This window comes from Talpa occidentalis, unplaced genomic scaffold (genome assembly GCF_014898055.3).
Source record: "Talpa occidentalis isolate TD23 unplaced genomic scaffold, MPIMG_talOcc4v2.1 talOcc4.5, whole genome shotgun sequence".
NCBI lineage: Eukaryota > Metazoa > Chordata > Mammalia > Eulipotyphla > Talpidae > Talpa > Talpa occidentalis.
Window position 1 is genome coordinate 70,587,029 of NW_023604861.1, and position 22,886 is coordinate 70,609,914.

At 36.2% G+C, this 22,886-nt stretch overlaps 1 protein-coding gene across 5 annotated transcripts in view; it reads left to right on the forward strand.

The window, feature by feature from the left end:
* Positions 1-22,515, forward strand: part of CCDC85A (coiled-coil domain containing 85A) — a 224,335-nt gene extending 201,820 nt beyond the window's left edge. Inside the window, exons 4-7 of one of the 5 annotated variants that reach the window (XM_054701516.1) lie at positions 9,433-9,567; positions 12,594-12,713; positions 16,029-16,127; positions 20,699-22,515. In XM_054701516.1, coding sequence (XP_054557491.1) covers positions 9,433-9,567; positions 12,594-12,713; positions 16,029-16,127; positions 20,699-20,788 — 444 coding nt within the window. In that variant the 3' untranslated portion in view covers positions 20,789-22,515. The remainder of the gene's footprint in view (positions 1-9,432; positions 9,568-12,593; positions 12,714-16,028; positions 16,128-20,698) is intronic. The other 4 variants (XM_054701518.1, XM_054701519.1, XM_054701520.1 and 1 more) reach the window with 4 other exon arrangements.
* The last annotated feature ends 371 nt before the right edge of the window (positions 22,516-22,886 follow it).

A 22,886-nucleotide genomic window follows, 5' to 3' on the forward strand; every position in this document is an offset into this window, starting at 1 on the left:
ATGGAGAAGACTGTGGGAACAGGTTAGCAGGTGTGGGGGAATCAAGTATTATTTTGGACATGGTAAATTGAAGTGTTGTCCATCGATGAGGTGATGTCACAGAATTAGTTGCATGTCTGGACTCAGGGAAGAGCTCAGGGCAGTTGATCAAAAGGTGGATGAATACATGGCTCTAGGCCTAAATTAGAATATCTTGTCAATAAGTATTCCGGAAAAAAGAGATTTGTGGATTTTGCCCTGGGCTTCAGTAAGATTTAAGGTTAGGGAAAGTGAAAGCAGTGTAATGCAGACTTAAAATTAAGACTTAATGTTTTTAATCTCCCATAATTATGAATTAGTTTTGTATGTTACAGACTAATTCTGAAACATTATTTTGTAACTATCTGGTCCTGGACTTTACTATTGAGTATTATATACTTCAATGAGCATACCTAGTTGGAATCCTGAAATCTTGTATTCCATCACAAATTATTTATGTTAGGAGACATGGCATAAAAAATTACATTCCAAAACACTTATTTTCTACCTTTTTAATAAGAGATGCTTGTGAAAACCGCACTCAGCCTTTCACGATGCTTACCTCTGTGCTGTTCGCACGGATGTTCTTACTAGTGGGAGATTTCATTTCTCCTGGCTGGTAATTTTATTATCAAGCATACCCAGCGGCTACCTTGTGCTCATCTTGGTCTCTCTTGTTTTTGTAAACCTTTGAGTGTAGGATCATTGTCGACGCTCCTAGGTGGAACTTCCAGCAGATGGCCTGGGTCAAATTGCAGTCTGAAAAGCAGCTGTACCTACTTGTATTATTAATGCAGATCCTGGAGAGGCAGCTGCCCTTGAATGAGGCACACTGCCCACCACCCTCTTAGCTTGACCTTCATTTTGTGCAGGACCTTTCTGTACTGGAGGATTCATTGGAGGAATTTAAGACTCTTCCTTTCCTTAAAGCCAGGACAGCAAACACCACCTGAAAGTTAAATATTTCTTTGTCAACAAGTATTTAAGTAGCTGCTTAATTCCTGAGAATTTAGCTGTGTATCTTGTAGGGGGCTCTGAAGGAGTGCTGCTCTGCATGTCAGATGCAGTGTTAATTAGCATTGCTTTTTTGCTTTTGTGTTGACAATAAGAATGGAGTTCCAAGCCCTGACTCTATCCTACCATTCTTCCCTTTCTCCCTTTTTATAAGCCCAGTCCCTAAAAGTATTTAGGTACATTTCTCTCAGAAACCATAATGTCAAACTGATTAGAAAGGCATTTAGATGTATAATTCTTCTGTTTTTCTAGAAATGTCAGCTCCCTGGGAGCTGTATGGTTAATAAAAGATAAGAATTAAGCACTTAAACTCATACCTGAAAGTGGAATGTAGGAAAATCTAATTGTCCACACATCCTACCTATTGTTTAACAGCTATTTTTTTTAACCAGGTCTTCATTGTTATTCTTTGTCTGCTGTCACTCTGGCTACAGAGATGCAGTGTGTTGGCTGTCTTAGTACTTTCAAGATATTAATTCTTTTCTTCCTGGGGTTTGTCCTCTCTAATTCTTGTGAAAAGGCATCCTGCTAACATCGGTAATTACTTTCATTTTTTTTTTTCTGGGTACTGTATTTATAAATCTCTAAGTTTTTCACCTAGAGTCACAGATATTTCAAAATGATTTTCTTTTCCAAGAATGTTATATTGTTTGAGCAGATATTTTCATCAAGGAATGAAGTTAGAATCATTTACAATTTAAATATTTTGTAAATGTTCTTTTATGTGTCAGAAGAAAATCTTCTTGGGAGTGTTTTTCTGAAAGATGCTTTTAGGCTTTTTATTGTTAATTACTTCTTTGATCTTGACATTAAAACCTGATGGAGTGAGATATATTACTTCCTCTGGTGTTTCCTATCTTTGTTAATGGCATGACTGTTTATCTGGTACCCAGCCCAAAGCTGGGTACCATCATAGATTCCTCTTTCTATCTCACAGCCTATATTCAAATAATCATTAAGACATATAGAGTCCTGCCCTTTAACTGTTCACTATCATTCTTTTTCACTCCTTCTGTTATCATCCAATATAGGTAATAAGTAGGCATTTTTCCTTGAACTTCTTTAATTTCCTAGTTCATCCCAGCTAGTCATATTCCACCCAAATTATTTTCTACACCATTATAAGATTGGTCTAAAAAAATACACTTATCACACATCATGCCTCAGTGAATAATTTCAAATCCTTCACAAGGGTGGGACTCTCCACGATCCACTTCTTCCATTCATGTCAGCCTTGGCATTTGCTGTTGTTTCTCATTCCAGGACCACATCCTTCTGACTTACTTCTGTTCTCTGGAATATGACAACTGCCTAAAATTTCAGGTTCTCTGAATAGAAGCTCCTTATCAACTCTACTGTGACTCCACCTTATACCTTAGACATTTCTCTTAGCCATTAATAGGCATAATAAATGAAGAATTAGTGAATAAATATTGCTTTTTGGTTTCCCTACCTGGGAACAGTTGGAAATGTATAGATTGGCCTACACTGGAGTGCAGAACAATATCCCTTTTGATGATAGTTTATTTTTATCACTTGATGTTTGGCATTACATGATTTTGATGGAAATTAGCATACACTTTGGATGTCCTAATAAAAAAGTTGCTACTTTTGAACTGCTAATCATCCCTACTGATCTTTTCAGTTACTATCATAATATGTTTGAGCTCCACAGTAGCTTTAGAATAGATGGAATTAATTTAAGACTTTCATGATAAATTTACTTAAATAATAGTAACTGGTTAGTGAGTGGTCAGAATTTAGTTTGTGTTTATTTTTTTTAAAGATTTATTTTTGCGTACAAGAACTGGGGTACAGGCCAGAGGTGGGAGTGAGAGCATTTACCAGAGGTAGAGTGGGGAACAGAATAGGCAGACCGACTGAAATACACTGCTGAGGGGAGCAGCAGGCGAGACAAGAGAAGTCTGCTGCACCATGTGGGTCACCTCCCTGGCTGGGATCGAACTCATGCTGCAGTGGCTGTGAATAGTTTCAATGGTTGTGTCTTAACCCCTTGTGCCACCAGGGAGGCCCCTAGTTTGTGTTTAAATTGCCAAATATGGACCATCATAGAAGTGTTAGTTTCATTTATTTTAGGCCCTAATATTGTGCTTCAGTTATCTGACAAATTGTTGGTAATAATAGTAATAACCAACTACATAGGTACATGACTGTTTACACAACTATTTAACTATTTTTCAGATGAGGGAAAACCAGTCACCCACATAGATTTTAATCATCCACTAATAAAGTTTTTAAGAACTGTGTATAGAGAGGATGCTAGTTATCATGATTAGTGATACAAAAGTTGAGTGTAATGACTTCAAGAAGCACTAAGATATATGAAATGTCATCATTAAAGATGCTTAAAATTGAACTGTGAACAAGTCTTGTTAGTTCACTTCAGATGAGTAATTAAAACCATATGATAAACTGGGCCTCCCCGGTGGCGCAGCGGTTGAGCGCTGGGTTGCGAAGCTGCCTGCAGCCTCTGCAGCCGGTTCGATCCCCGGCTGCTCCCCGGCCACCAGAGGAGGGTCCCACATGGCGCGCAGACCTCTCCTGCCGCCCGCTGCTCCCCTCAGCAGTGTACTTCGGTCCTTCTGCCTGCTCTGCTCCCCGCTCTGGCTCTGGTGAATTCTCTCACCCTCCCACGCTTCTGACTGTACCCAGTGCATGTATCAAACAAACAAACAAACAATAAATAAATAAATAAGACATGCCTCTAGAAAATTAAAAAAAAAAAAAAAAAAAAAAAAAAACCATATGATAAACTATGAAAGTAAGGTTCACATGATCATAGCTTGTTTTTAACAGAGCCAACAGGATTGAAACGGGTTTTATAGATAACTGTGTGAGAGGCAGTGACAGAATATGGACACAAATATGAATAAGGGACTAGAATCGAGAGGGCATCTTGAGTCATACCAGTGGGAGGCATTTAGAAAAGCACAGGTTCTAGAAAAATATTGATAGACTCAAAATCCAAAGAGAAGAAAGTTAAATAGAACAGAACAGAGACTATTCTTTGGATAAAATAACTGCATAGTGTAGGAACGCTATTGTATTTCACTTATAGTGCAACTTGAAGTATAACAAAGTGAGTTGTCAGTAAATCTCAACAAATTCTTTAAGTAACTATACCATCCTTGGGCTTCCCTGGTGGCACAAGGGGTTAAGATGCAACCTGTGAAGTAATCTGCAGTCACTGCAGCATAAGTTCGAGCCCCAGCCTGGGAGATACCCACATGGCACAGCAGACTTCTCCTTATTCACCCACTGCTCCCCTCAGCAGTGTATTTCAGTCAGTCTGCCTGCTCTGTTCCCCACTCTGTCTCTGGTGCATCCTCTCACCCCCTGCACTTCTGTCCTGTACCCCAGTTCTTGTACAAGATTCTGTGGAGAATCTTGCAGCCATAGTTATGTGCTTGGACTGGAGAAAAACAAATGAGCACAGAGATGATGTACAATTGGTAACTACCACTTCATCCATACCATTTAATAGTATATGTTTCTGTTCTGATTTCTGAATAATCACAAACCATCTTGGTGCCTCCCCAGAATCTCCTGAATTCCTTGCATCCAGGAGCTAAATGATGAGCACATAAAACAGGAGGCCTCTAGGGCGCCAACCAAACAAAAGAAATCATTATGGAGTATAAATTATTGAGACTATCAACAGTTAGTTCTTAATAGTATTAACATGTAATAGGTGTTCATATTAGCCAGTCTTACTAATGTTTTGACTGCCCTAAGAATCTTAACCTATAGTGGGAACTTAATGATTGAGAGCTGCTCTGACATATACCCTCAAGGAGCCTTCTACTTATCGAGGAGACAAACATAAACAGCCATTTAGCCACTTTTTTTTTTTAAAGATTTATTTATTTATGCACACAAGAACTGGGCTGTAAACCAGAGGTGCAGGGGGTGAGAGGATTCACCAGAGACAGAGTGGGGAACAAAACAGGCAGACTGACTGAAATACACTGCTGAGGGGAGCAGCGGGTGAGCTTGGAGAGGTCTGCTGTGCCATGTGGGTTAGCTCCCTGCCTGGCCAGGGATCTAACTCATGCTCTAGAGGCTGGCAGTAGCTTGATAGCACTGTCTTTAACCCTTGCACTACCAGGAAGGCCCTCACTTAGCCACTTGTGAAGAAAAGAATGGTTAGCGGTCTGGCCCAGATTTCCTTTCCCTGTTCCTTCTACATGTCCTATTATGCTCTGCAGTGGGTTTTGTGTATCGGCTCCCTCATTTCCATTTGCTGGCAGTTTTATTCTCTCCCAGTATGACTGCTTAAAGTTAAATATGGTCTTTACCCTTGTATTGCCAAGGAAGCTTCCCTCTCCCAGGCCCCCATAATTTCTACAAAGCAACTTCTGCCAATTTTGTTCTCCATGGAACTGGTGTCTTAGTTTTCAAAGTGCTGCAGAGTGTTGTACTCCCACTTTGAGTGCTCTTTGCTCTTTGGACCTGTGCCCTGTGTCTCACCACGTTGTATTCTGTTTGCTAGCCTTGCCGTTTTATACTAGGCTGTTTTGTATATTTTTAATTCTTTTTCTTTTGCTAGAAAGACTAATTTCCTATTAGGAGTGGAAATATGGATGTCTTTAAACTTACACCACTTGAGGTCTAATCTTAGTTTCCTTTAAAATCTTCACAACTTCTAAAGTATGTGGGCAGCTTGTGCTCATATGCAAAATCTGCTAGGGAGCTGTCACCAGAAAATTTAATTTGCAGCCTTCCAACATGGTTTTTACTCTAAATCTAGTTTTCTCAACTTCAGCACTATTGGCATTTTGGGTTGGATGATTCTTTGTTTCAGGGAGATGTCCTGCGCATTGTCAGATGCAGCAACCTTGGCCTCTGTTCACTAAATGCCCACAGAGATTGCTCAGTTTGACAACTTAATATGGCTGCATACATTTTTGCCAGTGTTGCCCCTGGAGGAGTAAATAATATTGGGTTGAGAACTACTGTTCTAAATACAAATATCTATAAGTAGATTGACAAATTAAAAAATGTGTTGACAAACAAAGCAAAACAAAAACATTCATGATAATGACAGCAAATGCTTATTGAGCACTTAATGTGGGCCAGGCAGTGTTTGAAGAGCTCTTTTCATGTCAGAGACCAAACCTGCAGAGGTATCACTGTGCCACAATTACCCACATTTTATAGATAAGGAAACTGAGGCACAGAGAGGTCATGAAGCTCTAAGTATCAGATCAGGAATCTGAACCAATGCAGTGTGGCCCTAGAAACCTTAGAAATTTGACCTTATTGTGTACTTCTTTTTCAACAAAAATTTATTGGAATAGGCACCTACCTGGCGTAGCATGAAATATCATCTCTATTAGAGGGTCTCCTAGGATTTCTAAGCCCATTCACAGGAATCTTGGAGGTTTGGCAAGGTAACCTTTAAAATCTCTTCTGAGTTTTGACTGTGTTAGTTTTGCAATATGTCAGAACGAAGACTGGTCAAACTGAACAAAATAATATTTTGATATTATGTGAAGCATCTGCTCTTACCCTGTAATAAGAATGACTTCCTCCCCTGGCTGCTAAACTAGGCATGAATTCCGATGAAATATGACCCACTGTATGATAGTTTGACCTAGCTTCAGGACTTGTAAAAAATTAAACATCTTTAACAAACAGGAAGCAACTTTAGTCGATCAATTTTCAGATTTCCATAGTTGACTTCCTATAATAGATAAGAGTCATGCTCTCAAGCTTCTTTACAAATGCATCATGTCTGATTTATATCTAAGTGGGAAACCTGTCTTTTATATGCTAAAATACAAAAATATAATAATCTGCTATTCTTTTTTTTTATAATCTGCTATTCTTAAAGATATTTTTGAATGTACTTATCTCTGAGAACAAAGACTGGAAACTTCTACACAGTTGATTAAAATAGCATTCAAAGTAATAAAATAACAAGAATACAACTTAATCACAATAATTTAATCTTGTCAGTTTTCTTGAAACTTATGTTACAATAATTTTACTGTGATACAAATAAGCAGTAGATTTTCTTCTCATTGAAATGATCTTTAAAAATACCTTCGTTTTTTTCTTAATTCTAAAGAGCAGGTATTTTCAGGACCATGTGCCCAATATCAAGTGATAAGAGGCAAAGAAGTGCTAATATATATTCATTCTCTTCAGAGACAGGAGGAAGTGCTTTCTTCCTGCACTAGGGTGTTTGCTTATAGCATCAGAATGCATGATTTCTATGATGAATACTTAACCACAGTAAATAATCATAATTTACCTTCCACAAAATCTTAATACAGAAGCATTACTTTGCAATTAGCATTTACAATGAACCATCTTTTATACAAAATAACTTGCAGGTAACTCTGTATTCCTCTATATTTAATAACTGACAAGTATGTAGATTTCTATTGGAATGATAGAATCATTATTTTTTTTTTTCAGATTTATTTATTTATGCATGTAAGAGCTGGGTTACAGGCCAGAGATGCAGGGGTTGAGAGGATTTACCAGAGACAGAACAGGGAACAGAACAGGCAGATTGACTGGAGTACACTGCTGAGGAGAGCAGTGGGTGAGGCAGGAGAGGTCTGCTGCGCCATGTGGGTTTCTCCCTGGCCAGCCGGGGATCGAACTTGTGCTGCAGAGGCTGTGGATTGCTTCATAGTGCAGTGCTTAATTCCTTGTGCCACCAAGGAGGCCCTAGAATCATTATTTTTTATTAATTTGGAATGTTTGAAAACTGCAGAAAACAGAATTACTCAGAAAATAGAAAGGACTTTCTTGTGGTTGTTTGTAATTGTTTACCCAGTCAATGGCTAGGATCAGGAGTCCCCCATTTCAATCTCCAAAGTTGCAAGAAACAACTTCAATCCCCAATTACTGAAGACATAATTATATTTTATGAAGCTATCTTCTTAAAACAGTGTGATTGACAACTGTAGAGATAACAAAGAGCTATTTATTATGATGATGGAAATAAACACTGCCACGTGAAAGAGCAATGTTCAAATCAGTGTTGCTATTATAAAATGGCTGATATGGTCCAAGTGAGAATATAGCATTTTTTTTCATATGTGAGGAATATGAGTAACTTACTTATTTGATAGGTAACTGGTACAGACTTCAAATATTCAGAGAAGAGTTTTGTAAGTACCAACTGTTGGTTATCATTGCTCCTCTTTTGCATCCCTTAAGACCATTGTACATGTTCTGTATTTTTCAGCTTCCAAAAATTAAAGTATTATTCACAATAGAGCACATATTTTTAGGAAAATGAATTAATGGAAACTAATAAATTATGATATTTTCTTTAATTGTGCTTTTTATTGAGGCAGTGGTTTATTGCACTGTGTATGAATTAGAGATACAGCTTCACATCTCTCAGGTGTATGTTACCCCATCACACCCACAACTAAAGCACCCAAAATCTTCACCACTGTCCATGGGGCCCCTTTTTCCTCCCCTCCCCCCCACACTCCTCCTCTGGTATCCTTAATTCTACACTATGTTATCATTTTCAATCTCCTAAAATTAATGTAAACATTTACATATTGGATTTTTTTTACTATTTTATGAGTTTTCCACATTAAAATATGTATTTTTTACTCCTCCGGACCTAGCATTTTTAGATAAAGATCTCAGTGAAATTAGGCAGGGAGAGGAAATAATGTTAATGTAAGTTCATTTTGTTGCTGATCATTTAAAATTATACAGTTTGGTTATGGGAAAAGACAAATTTAGGGAATTCTTTGGGTAGCTTCTTATTTTAGTTATATAATACTGCTAGTACAGCTATTTTAGGATTAACTGATTTAAAAACTTTTGCTAGTTATCCTATGTAAAATAGTTATTTTAATGCAGTGATGACCTTTTTGCTGATTACATACTCTTTAATGTACAAAAATTTTGCTGAGAATTTGATACAGAGTCAGTTCTTGTGAATAATATTAAATATAGATCTACCCAAACTTGTGTTTCTTAACAAAAGGGTACAATGCTCTGAGTTGGTTTACAATTTCTGTTTAATTTTGAAGTTACAGTTTTACATAATTGAAAGACTTAAGGTTATTCAGTTTCTCACAAATAACACCTGTAGCATACATTTGTCTAAATAGCCTTAATTTATCTGTAATTTTAATATTATCACCTATTACTTGATGGCTCAAAAAGTAGTAACACCTATGCCAAAAACCTTTCTTAAAATTCAGTCTTACCTCTTAATATACAGACTTCACTGTTTAATTTTCTCCCTAGTTACAGGTGCATGCTGCGTACAGCTCGCCATTGTGGTCATTGTGGTCCATTTCATTAAGCTTCTTGTTCTATCTGCTTTCTTGAGACTTGGGAAACAGTACTTTTTTCTGAGTGATTGTACTATATTGTTCCAAATATAAGGCCACCCAGAATAGAAGGCAACCTCCAACTAGAAACAGCTCAAATATGGAGAAAGGCTGGGGGCCCAGAGCCCGGCGGGTCTTGCAGTGGTGGCAAGGGTGCCGAGGAATAGGACGATGCCTGCCCACTCTCCCGGTGAGTGAAGATGAGTCAGTCACTGCATTTGCTTGTGCATAACCAGATGGCTCTGTTGCTAGAGGCACAGTTCTGCTGGGGGGTGGAGAACATGTCTGTACTCGTGAAAGTGACTGTGTGTTTGAGTCTGGGGAGGGAAATGGGAGCAGTCGTTCATCTCCTGAACAGTTGCCTTTAGCATTTTGTGTTTTGTCTTCTTCTGAAACGGGGGGGGGAAAGCTGAAATAACTCCAAACACTGGGGAAAAACAAAGGTACCCTGTACCTTTCATGAAAAAAGCTGAAAAGGTTGGTAGCCATGGAAATGAATTGTTAGTTAGATACCATCAGCTGTTTCTAGCCCAGCCCAGGAAGATAATCCTTGCACTTTCAAACTGACCACTGACCCAAGGGGTGGGCTGGGTATAATGCGATCATCATGTGTAACTTAAATTTCAGCCATCCTGAAGCTGGACATGACATTTCTGATTTTGTTAAGATTTGCCTCTTTAAATTCCCTGTCTTCTGAGGCAGCCAAGTTACAAAATTTATATCCACTGGCTTAATCTCATTGAAATAAACTTCAAGGGACTGTTTAAAATCATTTGTTATACTGGTATTTCATTCAGTAACACATTTCAAAAAATACCTCAGTGAAAATGTATTAGTCAACTGAGAGTATATTGATTGAACTGAGATAATTCTCTAAATATTGGTCTGATTCCACTAAGTACACAGAAGTTTTAACCTTTGATAGCAACTGAATGAGATGTATAGAATTTGGTGCTTGATCATGTTATAATCTAGAGAACTATTTCACACCTGTTGGTATACAACTTTAGGAGGATTTGGGTTATGACCTTTGTGGCTTCACATAAAATACAAGCCTTGGTCTTCCTGGTAGTTACTAGTCCATGGCTTAGAAAGTAAATTTGAATAAAGTCATTCAACAAATGACTTTAATTCCTGAAGAATAAGTTTTTCCCCTCCCACTGTACTTCTGCTGTAGCCTTTTACTATTGTATGTATCTTACCAGTTTCCTTAAAATAATGTCTGCTTCTGAATAAAGGTAGAACAGGAATCTTCTTAAGTTTAAACAATCCTAACCATTTTAGAAATTGCCTTCACTCAAAATGTCTGGAAAGACAGAGTAAAAACCGAATGCCTGTCACTTTGTCAGGCAGAAAAAAGTTTGAGAGGAAGGAACTGAAAAGAGAGTAGTCAAGAAGGTAAAAGATTATTGCCTCCAAGTTAGACTAATGTGTGATAGGAAAAATGGCAGAGCATTGGTCAGTCCTAAATCAGGTTTGACATAAACTCTGCAGAACCTCAGATGCCTTCTTAAAGGAGTTAAGTAAGGGTGGTACCAGTAGGGAAAAACATAGTTGAGGACCCCAGTTATTCAGGGAAGAAGAGATTCCTTCATAGATCCTTCATTTGGGAACCATTTGATCTCCACAGAGGAAGACGATGTCCCAGATTTAATAGTGGGATGGGGAGGGGAGTTTGCCCATAACCATCTTTAAACTTTAAACAGTTTCTCTTATATTTCTCTATTGGGTACCATTATGTCTGATTTGATCCGAATAACAAGGTAAACAAATTTTAAAGTTCTTCCCCAGAATGGGTTGGCACTATTATGATTGACTTTCCTATGTCACCACCAACTATTAATTGTTACTAGCAATGGAGGACGGGAGCCATACAAGTTATCAAAATGTTATATTCCTCTGTTGCTTGTGCTTATAGGCTAGTAAGGGTGGTGCAAGAGCTGATTTGATTGTATAACTCTTTGAGCAAGGGAAAGATCATGGCTTTAGCTGGTTTGTGGGACATCAAGGCAAAGGGAGCCTTTGAGGATGTAGGGAACAGGGTCAAGGGACAGGAGAAACTATTTCAAATTTCATCAATAATAATCTTTTTTAAATTAATGGGAATTGTCAATTTATCTCGAAATAGTATGGTTTACATATATCCCATGTCGATAATTGTTGCTGTACTCAGTTTTTCTCTCCAATCCCTAAAAGGTACCATGTAGTAGCTCTTCTATAGATGCTGGAAAATGTCCCAACCCACTGTTTTTCCCCTTTATGAATTCATACTTGATGTACCTTCAGTGGCTTTTTCTGGGGATGAGATTCATAGGATCAACTTGAATGGAACAGTAATTAATCTATTAGAAAAGAGATATGTAGATGTGTTAGAGAAATTAAAATCTGTCAGGACCTCTGAGTATAACGATTTATAGAAAAACAGGTTTGGAAAATTCCAATTAGACTTTTTTTTTGTTTTTTGTTTTTTAGGAGAGTAGGTTAACTGCTGCTCTCTTTTTCTTTCCTGACCCACTAGTCTTCCCCCAAGTGACCCCTAGAAAAACAGTTGTTACTGCTTTCCAGTTCCTGTATGGGTGATCACACCCAAAGATCAAATTAATCATGCCCAGCTTCTTATTTCTCATAATTAAGCGTCAGAGTCACTAAACTAAAATGCAATTTGTGATGTTTTGTTTCTTGTTTAAAAGACCAGAAAATAAGAGAATTCTTTCTTAAAGAAAGTATTTAATTTCATTAAATGTCTTTGGAAAATATTCCACACTAGGTTTTTGTAAGGGTTTTATAAGAGACATGGTTTTTCCAATGTAAAAATGTGATGTGAATGCATTTTCTGAGATATATAGAATATGGCGTTTGAGTAGCTGAGTGAGCATGTTTAACTCAGCTATGGAATAACTCACAAATTCTCTACTTTTGAGTATCTTTATGTTTCAAAATTGTATTTGAAATATCCTTAATGGTCATTCCTTAGGGGGCATTGCTCTTTGGTAAATCAGAGATGACATCTAGACATCCACAGAGATGCCTCTCGGTTAAGTTTCCTTACTGGTCAAGCAGCAATTGTATTCTAAGTAGCAGGCTGAGAGCCACTTAGGACAGGCTAGGGGAAAAATGGTTAATTCTTATTTGGCAGTGAAAATCAATATTGAATGACATCTATACAGTTATAAACGACTTTTGTTTTAGTAACAAAGTTGTTGATTTTCTACTAAGGGTTCTTTTAGGTTGTCATCAGGGGCTGATGGGACTAACAGTTCACCCAACTCTCCAGCTAGCCTCAGTGGACATACCACACCTTCTCAGCAGCCTGAACCCGTGGTACATTCTCTTAAGGTAACTGACTTGTGTGCAACCATTTATGCAGAACTTCAGTTGTGTTGTTGCTTGTTTGCTGTAGTCTAGTAATCCTCACAGTCTTGCTTTAATCATAGATACTTATTGTTTTGACCCTTTACACTGTGACATTTCTTAATTTTTGAAACATGATTTTAGTTTTTTAAAACAATGAGTTTGAGTACTTATGGTTGAATCTCTTATCATTTTGTTTTGAGTATTGTGACTCATGTATAGCTGCATCACAGATGAAATTTGATGTGCATGTCTATCCATGTGTGAAATATTGTTATAGGCATTTTATGTACAATGTTTGTATCACAGATGTCTTCAAATATAGGGAATTAAGGGGGAAGGTCAAAATAAGGAAGGATACCATATCAGAAAGATTCAAGCTCTAGTTCATGCTTCTTTCTGAAGTTATTAGGCAATAGATGTATCTGATCTTACCTATAAAGTTATTTTAATTTTGGCTTTTACTTAAGATTATGTGATGGCTTCAAAAAAGATCTGGCTGAAATTTATAATTTACTTTTCTTGACCAATAATAGAATTTCCAATAAGCAAAACTAATAATCAGTAAGCACCATGAATAAAATAATAAAAAAATACCTATTTACCTAGCAAAGAAACTGACTCAGGCAATAAAAATCATATTAAAAATTGGGGCTGTTTCTGGAAGTTTTAATCAATACCAAGTTATCTATGTAATTCCTAACATATGTAGCCTTGATCAGACCTTTCTGAGCCATAAAGTAGGTAAAGTACTTTAGTCCTGCTTTGCAATATACATTTCAAAACATTCCTGTCATCACTTTGATAATGAAGATGTACTCTCAGAGTGAGGCACACTTTTCCTGGGACACCCAAAAGCAGATGAGAACTTTAGAACATTTGATTTGGGAAAGATTTGGTTTTAGGCAAAAACTTAGCTTCCTTATTATCTTTTGCTGTAACTTACACAGAATGACTTTCCTTTCCCCAAGCATATATTGATTGCTATACAGAAGCATGATGGTGGCTAGTGGGCATGCATTTCCTGTGTTGGTAGGGGCAACTCATAAAGTGAGCAACTGAAAGGAATTCCTGGGAAGGGCCGCCACAGTGCAGGACACTGCCCTGCATCCGGTGCAAGTTGGTTTATTATGCTCTCTGCAGTAGCATTTTGATGCTGTTTAGCATGAGCAGCTCATGCTAAGCATGCTGTTCCTTTAGCATGAATCAGTAGCTAACTGTCTGAAAAGTATTTTGGAAATAAAAAATAGAGCAGAGAGTGACTTCAATCCTATAGTAGTAGTAGTATGTGCACATACTCCAAAAGCAACACATTGCCCTCTTTTTCAAACAGTTTGAAAGCTATTTCAGCCTGTTGATTTATTAAATGGCAAGTGCATTTTGAATCAGATTAGCATACAGGGCTGCATCGCAATCTTTCCCAAATTTCTCAATGCAGCTGTTAGTTTATCCAAAAAGGAAGGGGAAGGCAAGGAAGAGCTCTTCAATTCTCACTGAACTTGTTCTCTAATTTTCCTATAACATTTTATCTCAAGAGGAAGATATTATGTTATAATCAGAACTCGAAAGTGTCCTTACTTAAAGCATCTTTATTGGATAACTGGAGACTCTTGAATATAGAATGTTTCCTTCATTAACAACTGTGACCTGAAACAGAAATATGTGCACATTCTAGGGGAAATGCATTTTAAGAATATCTCTATGTAACTAAAAGATATGTAGCCACTTGTTTTTGAAACCCACCAATCTGGAGCTGACATGTTTATCTATTCTCAAAGGAGTAACTAGAACAATGGCTCAGTTTCTCATCTTTTGAGAGATCTGGGAAAAAAACAAAAAACGAAAAACAAAACAAACAATAATCCAGACTTTAGAAAACACTGTGGTCCTGCTTTGGGGGCAAGATTTATAAATCAGGATGAGAAATTATCTTACTTATAACAACACCACACTTTTCTTGCTTTAAACTTCATGATAATTATTAATTGGAATTTCACTTCATTTAGTGAGAAATTAACTGATTTGAAGTACACTTCTCTGTGATGCATTATAAATCAAATTCATAGGCAAATGAGCTTGTTCCAGCCTTTTAAGTGTTCTATGAATATTTAAGAAGCACAGTCATTTGTTTCCTCTAAGTATGTAAAGGATGTGAATTTACTAATCTGAGATGAGTAACAGGATGAGGCTTTCATCTATTACAGTCATATCCACATATAATGACCAGTTGTTTCGATTAACAAGAGAGTACTTTGTGAATTAGATTATTTATTATAGAATTGAACTCTAGTAAATATCAGTGTAGTCTCAGTATAAATGAATTTGACATGAAGGTCCCACTTCATGCTTGAGTCATTTATTTTGGCTCTGATGTTCATTAGTGCAAATTCTTAGGTGTGGCCATCAGCACTCACCATGATGACAATAGAACCAGAGTTGAGCAGCATTCAGAGTAGATTCTATAGAAACTTTTAAGAAAAGCATTGGTTTATTATGCTACATTAATGCTTTAGTTTGTAAGCTGATGAGGAGAAATATAAAAGTACTCAAAGCCAAAATTTTTGTACTCTATAGAAAGTATGGACACAAGAAGTTTAATGATCTCTATAAAATAATTTTTAATACATTCAGGTATGATTTAGAGAAGTTCATCATAGGCCTCTAAAATTAACAGCCTCTCATCCCCAGACACTTTGCTCTAATGGAAACTATTTAAACTGTTACTAAAATATTTTCACTGTAAGGAACCACTACTCTCAGTGAGCTATTTAAAGCCCTTTCCTAGGCACTGGGAATAAGTCTAGGCAAGAACTATGAGGTCATTAGTGATAATGTTAATCCATATGTACATATTCCTGGCTTCTGACCAGCTCCCCTGTCACTATCATCTTTTCCAGTCATCCTTCCTATTGGCTATGTCTACATATTATGTGGACTGTTGGGCATGTGATTATACTGCTCATTTTTACAATGGAGCAAGTATCATTGGCTATCTTCATATAGTTATCTTAATGACCAGATTAACTAAATGCACCTAATTAGACATTAAAGAATTCAACTGACTATCAGTGATGCAACAGATTGTTTTTAATAGAGTCTTGAATCAAGTAGAATTGATCTCAGATGGGGGTTTCAGAACAATCAACTATGTTTAAAGATTTTGCCATATACTCATCCACTCTGATATGCAGACACAGAGAAAACTGTAGGCTTTACAAAGTGGAGCACCTTGATGGTTTTATTCTTAACTAACAAGTTAATTTCCATGTGAAATTTGCTTTTCTTTTTCCACAAATCCAGGTCTCAGATGTTCAGGAAACTATAGATCGTCAACAGGGTAAAGAGTATGGACATGACCTTAGTGAGACAGAAAAAGCTATAGTCAGAGAAATGTGCAATGTAAGTTTAATGTGCTTTATTGTGTATTCTGTGTTGAAAGCTTCATCACAGCTTAGTTACTGCTTTATGAATACTGACTTTTTAAATGCTGACCAAAAATGAGTTTACATTTTCATAAGAAAATGAATTCCCCTTATGACTATCCTTAGTATATTTTATTGCAGTCTTATTAACATAATAATCACATTGCAGACCATTTAGGTAAGAGATTATCAACCAATTCCGTATTCCAGAACGATCTTTTCTAAATTTGTCTAAAATGTACTTGACATTTTGATAAAAAGAATTCCATTTCATACTTTTAAGAAGTTTTTTAAATACCAATGTTATCTGATAAAGAGAACATAGTTGCCTTCAGATATATTTGTAGCTATCCTTGGGGAAAGATCATCTTAATATGTAATATTTGCTTAGTTCTTCAAAGGTATATATTGCTTCATATTTTGCCAAATAGTATCTTTACCTTTCATTGGTTAATATGAGTTCAGAAAATAGGAAGGGGACATATTATAGATATATTGGAACTTAAGATAGAGATAGATATTGGGAAATCTACCTATGAAGTCAGAGAGGAGCACAGTGAAGACTCAACATGCTGTTTTCATGCTGCATAGCCTATGTAATCATTGATGTAGTTTGGATTTTATTATTAATCCCTGAATTTTAAATTTTGGGGTATAATGCATGGATGTATCATTTAATCAGCAATATAATTTGTGAAGTTTATTAAAGAGCTAAATAGTGTTGTAGAGGAAGATGTTTGTTTAAAGCAAAAAAACTGACAGGTTATATTAAGCGCTGATTTTTAAATTGGTTTTATATTTTATTCTTATATTCTTTATCCACTAGGATATCAAAATTGCTCAAAATACCCTGAAGCATTAGGCTATTAGGTCCAGATATTCTTAGACACTTATCTTCCTCCTTAAAATGTTCCTGGTATATGTTACTTAAGTTTTATGTTACATATGTTACAAGTATTTTATATGTGCTGGGTAAGAATTTGTCTCTTGCTTCCTTGTGTTGTGACTTTTCTTTTGCAGCCCTTTCCAAGGTACCCATTTTTCTTTTCCGTGTGTTTGTGTTTTGTCTGTATTAAAGCTCTGATGTCATAAATTTTAAATACATCGCTATTTTTACTTTCTGTAGATTTTCAACTTGTTCTGAAAGAGTTTCAATTTGAGTACTTCCCTCAGATAAATTCAGAATTTGAAATGTATAGCTAGCAATGACTGTTATTGACTCATCTACTGAGAGAGAAGTACTGTTCAGATATTAGGACTTGGAGAATCAGAGGTGGCTCTGGAGAACTCCTGGAGGGTGACTTCTGCAGAGTAGTATATGGAGCGCCTTCCTAATTCACATGTTGACGTCTCACCCCAGAACCTAGGTGATTTGGAAAGGCCTCCCTAAGTCAGGAACCCTGATCTTAGTATTCTGTGTTTAAAGAAACTATGACACTGAAATTAATTTACTTGTTCAGATCGTTCTCCAGTGAAGTCAGGCATATACCTAGATCTCTTGACAACCAGCTCTTTCCACTTCTCTAAATGTGGTAAATTTGGAGACTTCCATTTTCTTTCCTCACAAAAGAGGAGCAATCAATGCATCTTAGAGAGGAGATCATCTCCATCACCTTAATGCCAGAATTTCTGTAAAAAAATGCCAGGATCATTTCTTTACTTTTCTTTAATGAAAGATTTGTGGACATTAGAAAAGTCATTTATTAATCACATAAGTGACCCCATTAATGGACTGGGTCCTAACTCATTTTTTATTAGTCTTTTGGTTTGCCTGTGTCTCAAAAAAATGCTTCAAAAGACAGCATATAGCGGTATTGTTGTTTTCTTCCTACATATGATACTTCATGAAGTTAAAAGCTTTCCCTCCTGTTTACTTTTGAAAGTTCTCTAGGGCACTTTTTCTAACTAATCAGCTTTAGCCCTTGATTCCCCAAATAAGAGAAAATATTGTGGGACAGCCCAAATCTGACTTTTAGCACTTTTGTATTTGGAAACTATTAAAAGCCAAGAGGAAAGTGTTGATCTAAAATATTTGTGTCATCATTATAAATGATATGAACATCAAAGACAGTGAATAAGGAAAACTACAACTTGCGAGAGCTTCATAGATGAAGTGATTATGAAACCACAGAAATATAATCAATATCACATTATGAGAAAATGTTACAAGACTCAGGTAGAACTTAAGATAACTCTGGCCTCAGTTTGTAGTACTCCTGGGGATATGTTGATGTTATCTATAAAATGAAGGGCTGCATTTTCACAGCTCCATTGGGTGGGGTAGAAAACATGAAGTGCTTTTATTCTCTTCCCATGCTGCTCTCTAAGAAACACAACATCATGCTAACTGCTCTATGCAGCACTTGAAACAGGCAAGAGAGATCACAAAAGAAAGAAAGAAAGAAACACTATATGTACCTCTTTGTAGAAATGGTTTTATTTTTTTTATTTTTTTATTTTTTTAAAAAGGAGAACTCTTGTTTTTTTATTTATTTATACAAGCACTGGGTACAGTCAGAAGCGCGGGAGGGGAGAGAATTCACCAGAGCTAGAGCGGGGAGCAGAGCAGGCAGAGGGACAGAAGTGCACTGTTGAGGGGAGCAGTGGGCGGCAGGAGAGGTCTGCGAGCCATGTGGGACCCTCGCCAGTGGCTGGGGATCGAACCAGCGCTGCAGAGGCTGCGGGCAGCTTTGCAACCCAGCGCTCAACCGCTGCGCCACCGCGGAGGCCCTAGAAATGGTTTTAGTTTTAGATGTGTTTGTTGCTTATAAATTCCTGGAGAACAGTTGACATACTTGTCACCTTAGTCACATGTTAAAACACACCTATCTCTCTCTCAGTGAGCACATCACTGCTGTTCACCTTTGTATTGTTGCCTAGTTCTGCCTCACTTATAGCAGGAATTTAGAAAACCTAAATAAGACACCAGGAAAAAGACTAATCAATACAAAGTAAAAATCAAAATCAACAAGCAACTATAAACCAGAGACACACTATGGGGGGGAGGGGATGGACGAGGAAAGAAAGGACTAGAGTCAAAATAAGGGGGGTGTGCAATTGTATGGGGAATATAACCAAAATGAAAATGCATACATTGTGCAAAGATGAAAAAAGATGTAAGAATTATATAAAATAAAATATTTAAATAAAAAAAAGATTTTCTTTGCACCACGCGGTAATTTCAGGGCTAAGATCCCACTGCATTGTACATGTGAATACTTTAGGGGAGGTGCACTCAAGTGTAAGCATTTACTGCTTGCATATGATCCTTTGAGGTCTTGCAATCTTCTTAGCTTGTAAACTAGAATTTCAAAGCATCCTGGGTAGGTGTGAGTGTATAGTCTACTTAAAGACTAAAAAGGGAAAGTCAGGAGCATCCCTTGGTTTCCTGATTCAGTATTTCTATCACTTCACAGTTTATTGTGAGATGAGACTTTCCTAGTTCCTGTGGACAATGTGAGTCATCCACTCTTGTATCATTCCTTTACAAATATTTAAGGACCATAACTAGAATGCCTTTCAAATATGATGGGACATTTCTAAAAAAAAAACAAAAAAAAAAAGACAGAGACTGATTTAGACATACATTCTCACATGTCAATATGAAGAGATTTGGGTTTTCCTGGGATATCTGTTCTATTAATGAACCAACTGGTTTTGTGTTCATGTTAGAGCAATGTGAATTTTTGTGGGATTTATCAATCTGAACATAATCTTTTCAGTGAACTACTCTTGTAGGGTTTTGGCTGTTCATATGTGTCTGTGTTCTGTCAGCATACTGGTATCTCCTTGAGGAGATTAAGAATGATGTAAGCATAAAAGAAAAAAAGAATATAAATGTAAAAGTAAAATTGTTGACCTCACCTTTTGCTATTGCCCCTCAAAAAAGCCCATTTTTTTCTTTTTTTTAATTTAAAAAAATTTTTATATTCCCTATACAATTGCACCCCCTTATTTTCACCCCAAACCCTCCTTTCCCCACCCCCCATAGTGTGTCTCTGGTTTATAGTTGTTTGTTGATTTTGATTTTTTCTTTCTTATAGTTATTCATTTTCCTGGTCCCTTATTTAAGTTTTCTAGATCCCTGCTATGAGTGAGACCGTCCGGTATTTTTCTTTTGCTTTCTGAAAAGAGCCCAATTTTTAATATACTCTGATTGACTCTTTTTCAGTGATTCTTTAATTTATTCTTTTTTCAGCATTTGGATGCTTTTTTTTTTTTTTTGTAATCTGAGATAGCATACTGTTTGGAAGCCAAGATTTAGGATGACTGAGCTACCATGTCCTCTCTGTAAAAAAAAAAAAAAAAAGAGGGGAGGATTTACTAGTGGCTGTATGGTTGCCACCTTTACTAGTTCCATCAGAACCTTTTGTGATTTACAAGCTTGCATCACTTTTTATTGTTTGTGTGGCATTTGTGTGGGTATTGTCTCTTGTCTTCAAATTCTGCATTGCTCCTCTTCTATATCCCCCTTAGAAAACTTGAGATCTCATGGAAGAAGAGGACAATTAAGATGCTTTTTTTTTTTTCTCTTTTCTTTTGATTAAGGTTGTATGGAGGAAACTTGGCGATGCTGCAGGTTCCTGTCCTGGAATTAGACAACATTTGTCTGGAAACCAGTACAAAGGACCAATGTGAGAGAAGTACTCTCTTTTCAAACATGTGATCACCACTGCCAGAGAGAAGAGGATTCCACAAAGGTGGACTAATATGGAATAACATGGAGCAATGATTCACTGCATCCTTTTCCCTCTAAGTCCTTTAGTATAACTAACTGTATTTTATGTCTCTCACTTTGGTGTCCACAGCAGTCAAACAAGATAGCTTTGAAACCACCATTTTGGTACCACTATTTTCATTAGAACAGAAACAATGTTCATTCCTCAGATCTGCATGATTGGGAGAATCCAGTGGTTTTGGTAGAGTTGACTCACTGCATATAATGGTGGTAGTTTTCTACCATGTTGTATTGAAGATAAGAAAAGGTGTCTTCTAGCTTCCCAAGTTTGAGAGTTAGGCATCTATTTCTTATATTTTAGGCAACAACATACTAGTTCCTGATGCATAATTAATTTGGATGCCAGGTAAGATTACATTTCTGTTTTCTTTTTGTTTGTTTACTTTTGAGGTGCTAAAATATCACATAAATTCTTACCAGCTAGAAGGGTAGCAAGACTTTGTAGAATGCTCATCAGAGTACCATGTATGTCATCTGATCAAAACAAGCCTATTATTTCTTTTAATGTTGATGTATTGTTTATAAAGACACATTTTGGGGACATATCAACCTCTGTATTAATTCAGTATCTCCATTGATGTTAATATTAACAATTTGAATTAAAAAACAAGTTAACATAATTTTTCTAAGTGATTCCAGCTATGAGATGTCAGTTTCTGCAGTTTAGTTTCTAGACATGTGACATTTAATAATCTTTGTGTAAACTTTAAAATATTGCACTGCATTTATGAAAAAAGCTTTCTTTGCCTATAGCAGTTATCTAATGTTTTCTGAAACTGACACTGCATGTCCATTATTGAGGCTAAAAGCTCTTGTTCAGATTGCTTGAGGTTTGAAAAAGAGGTGTGCTAGCTTTGCTTAGTTTATTTCTTATTTTGGTATATATAAATATTAGACTGTGTGTATTGGAAATGCTATGATAAGTATTTTGTGTTTATCCAAATGAAATGATAGTTTCTTGTATGAATGTGCAAGAGGCCTGTGACAGAATGCTACGTTTTTACTGTAGTTTAAGATTATAAAAGTAGGAATGCAACAATTCCCAGTTTTTGAATTTCTTCTGAATTAGATTTGATTCATAGAAGATATTCTATTGTTGTTTTTAAATGGGCTCATTACACAGTGTATTAATTGCCATTGGTGAAGGAATGTGAAGGATTTTGTTATACTTTTAAAATGTTAGTGTGGAGAAAACCTCATCTTCTATTTTCAGAAAATATTTATGAATTAATTTACTATAGAATTATCTCTCTAATTACCATAATTGGGTTACCATTTAAGCTTATCTTACTTTTAATATGTTATATATTTTTGAAATACTATTACTCTGTAAAAGAAAATTGCTTGCTATATTTACACCTTCTCACATAGAAAACCTTTTATCCTTAAATTGTTGTATTCCTACACTGACAATTAAAACAAGTTTTTGTGCCTGCAGTAGAGCCTGCAGACGATAATACCAGGAACACTGGTCTTTTGACAAAAATCTTGTGTACATTTTGATACTGTATTAAAACTATTTTTTTAAAGTTCTGCATAAAATTAAGTATCAAGTAAATGTGTTCATCTTAGAAATGGTAATAAATTATTTAATCTCAGTGTTTTTTTTTCTTTAACGTATTCTTCCCAAATTGAACTGATTTCTAATAGTCACTAAGTATCATAATGGTACTGTATGATGATGGTAATGATAGTAATAGATGATTATCTTAAATATAAAAAAGGCATCCTTCTAAATATGTTCATAATAAGGGACTTAATATTCAGAGATTTCTTTTTCACACCATTTCTGTTATAATGCAGTTAAAAGTTTAGAATCAGTGGATTATATAGAATCTTCACTATTTCTATGGCTTAATATCAACTTATTGAATTGTTTTATCACTAAAACTTTTCATGAGAAGGAAGTGTAGTAGAGGGAAATATTAAAGAAATGCAAAACCTGGCCTCTGTATTTAAGACACTTATACATTGTGGGGGGAGAGCTAAAATACATAA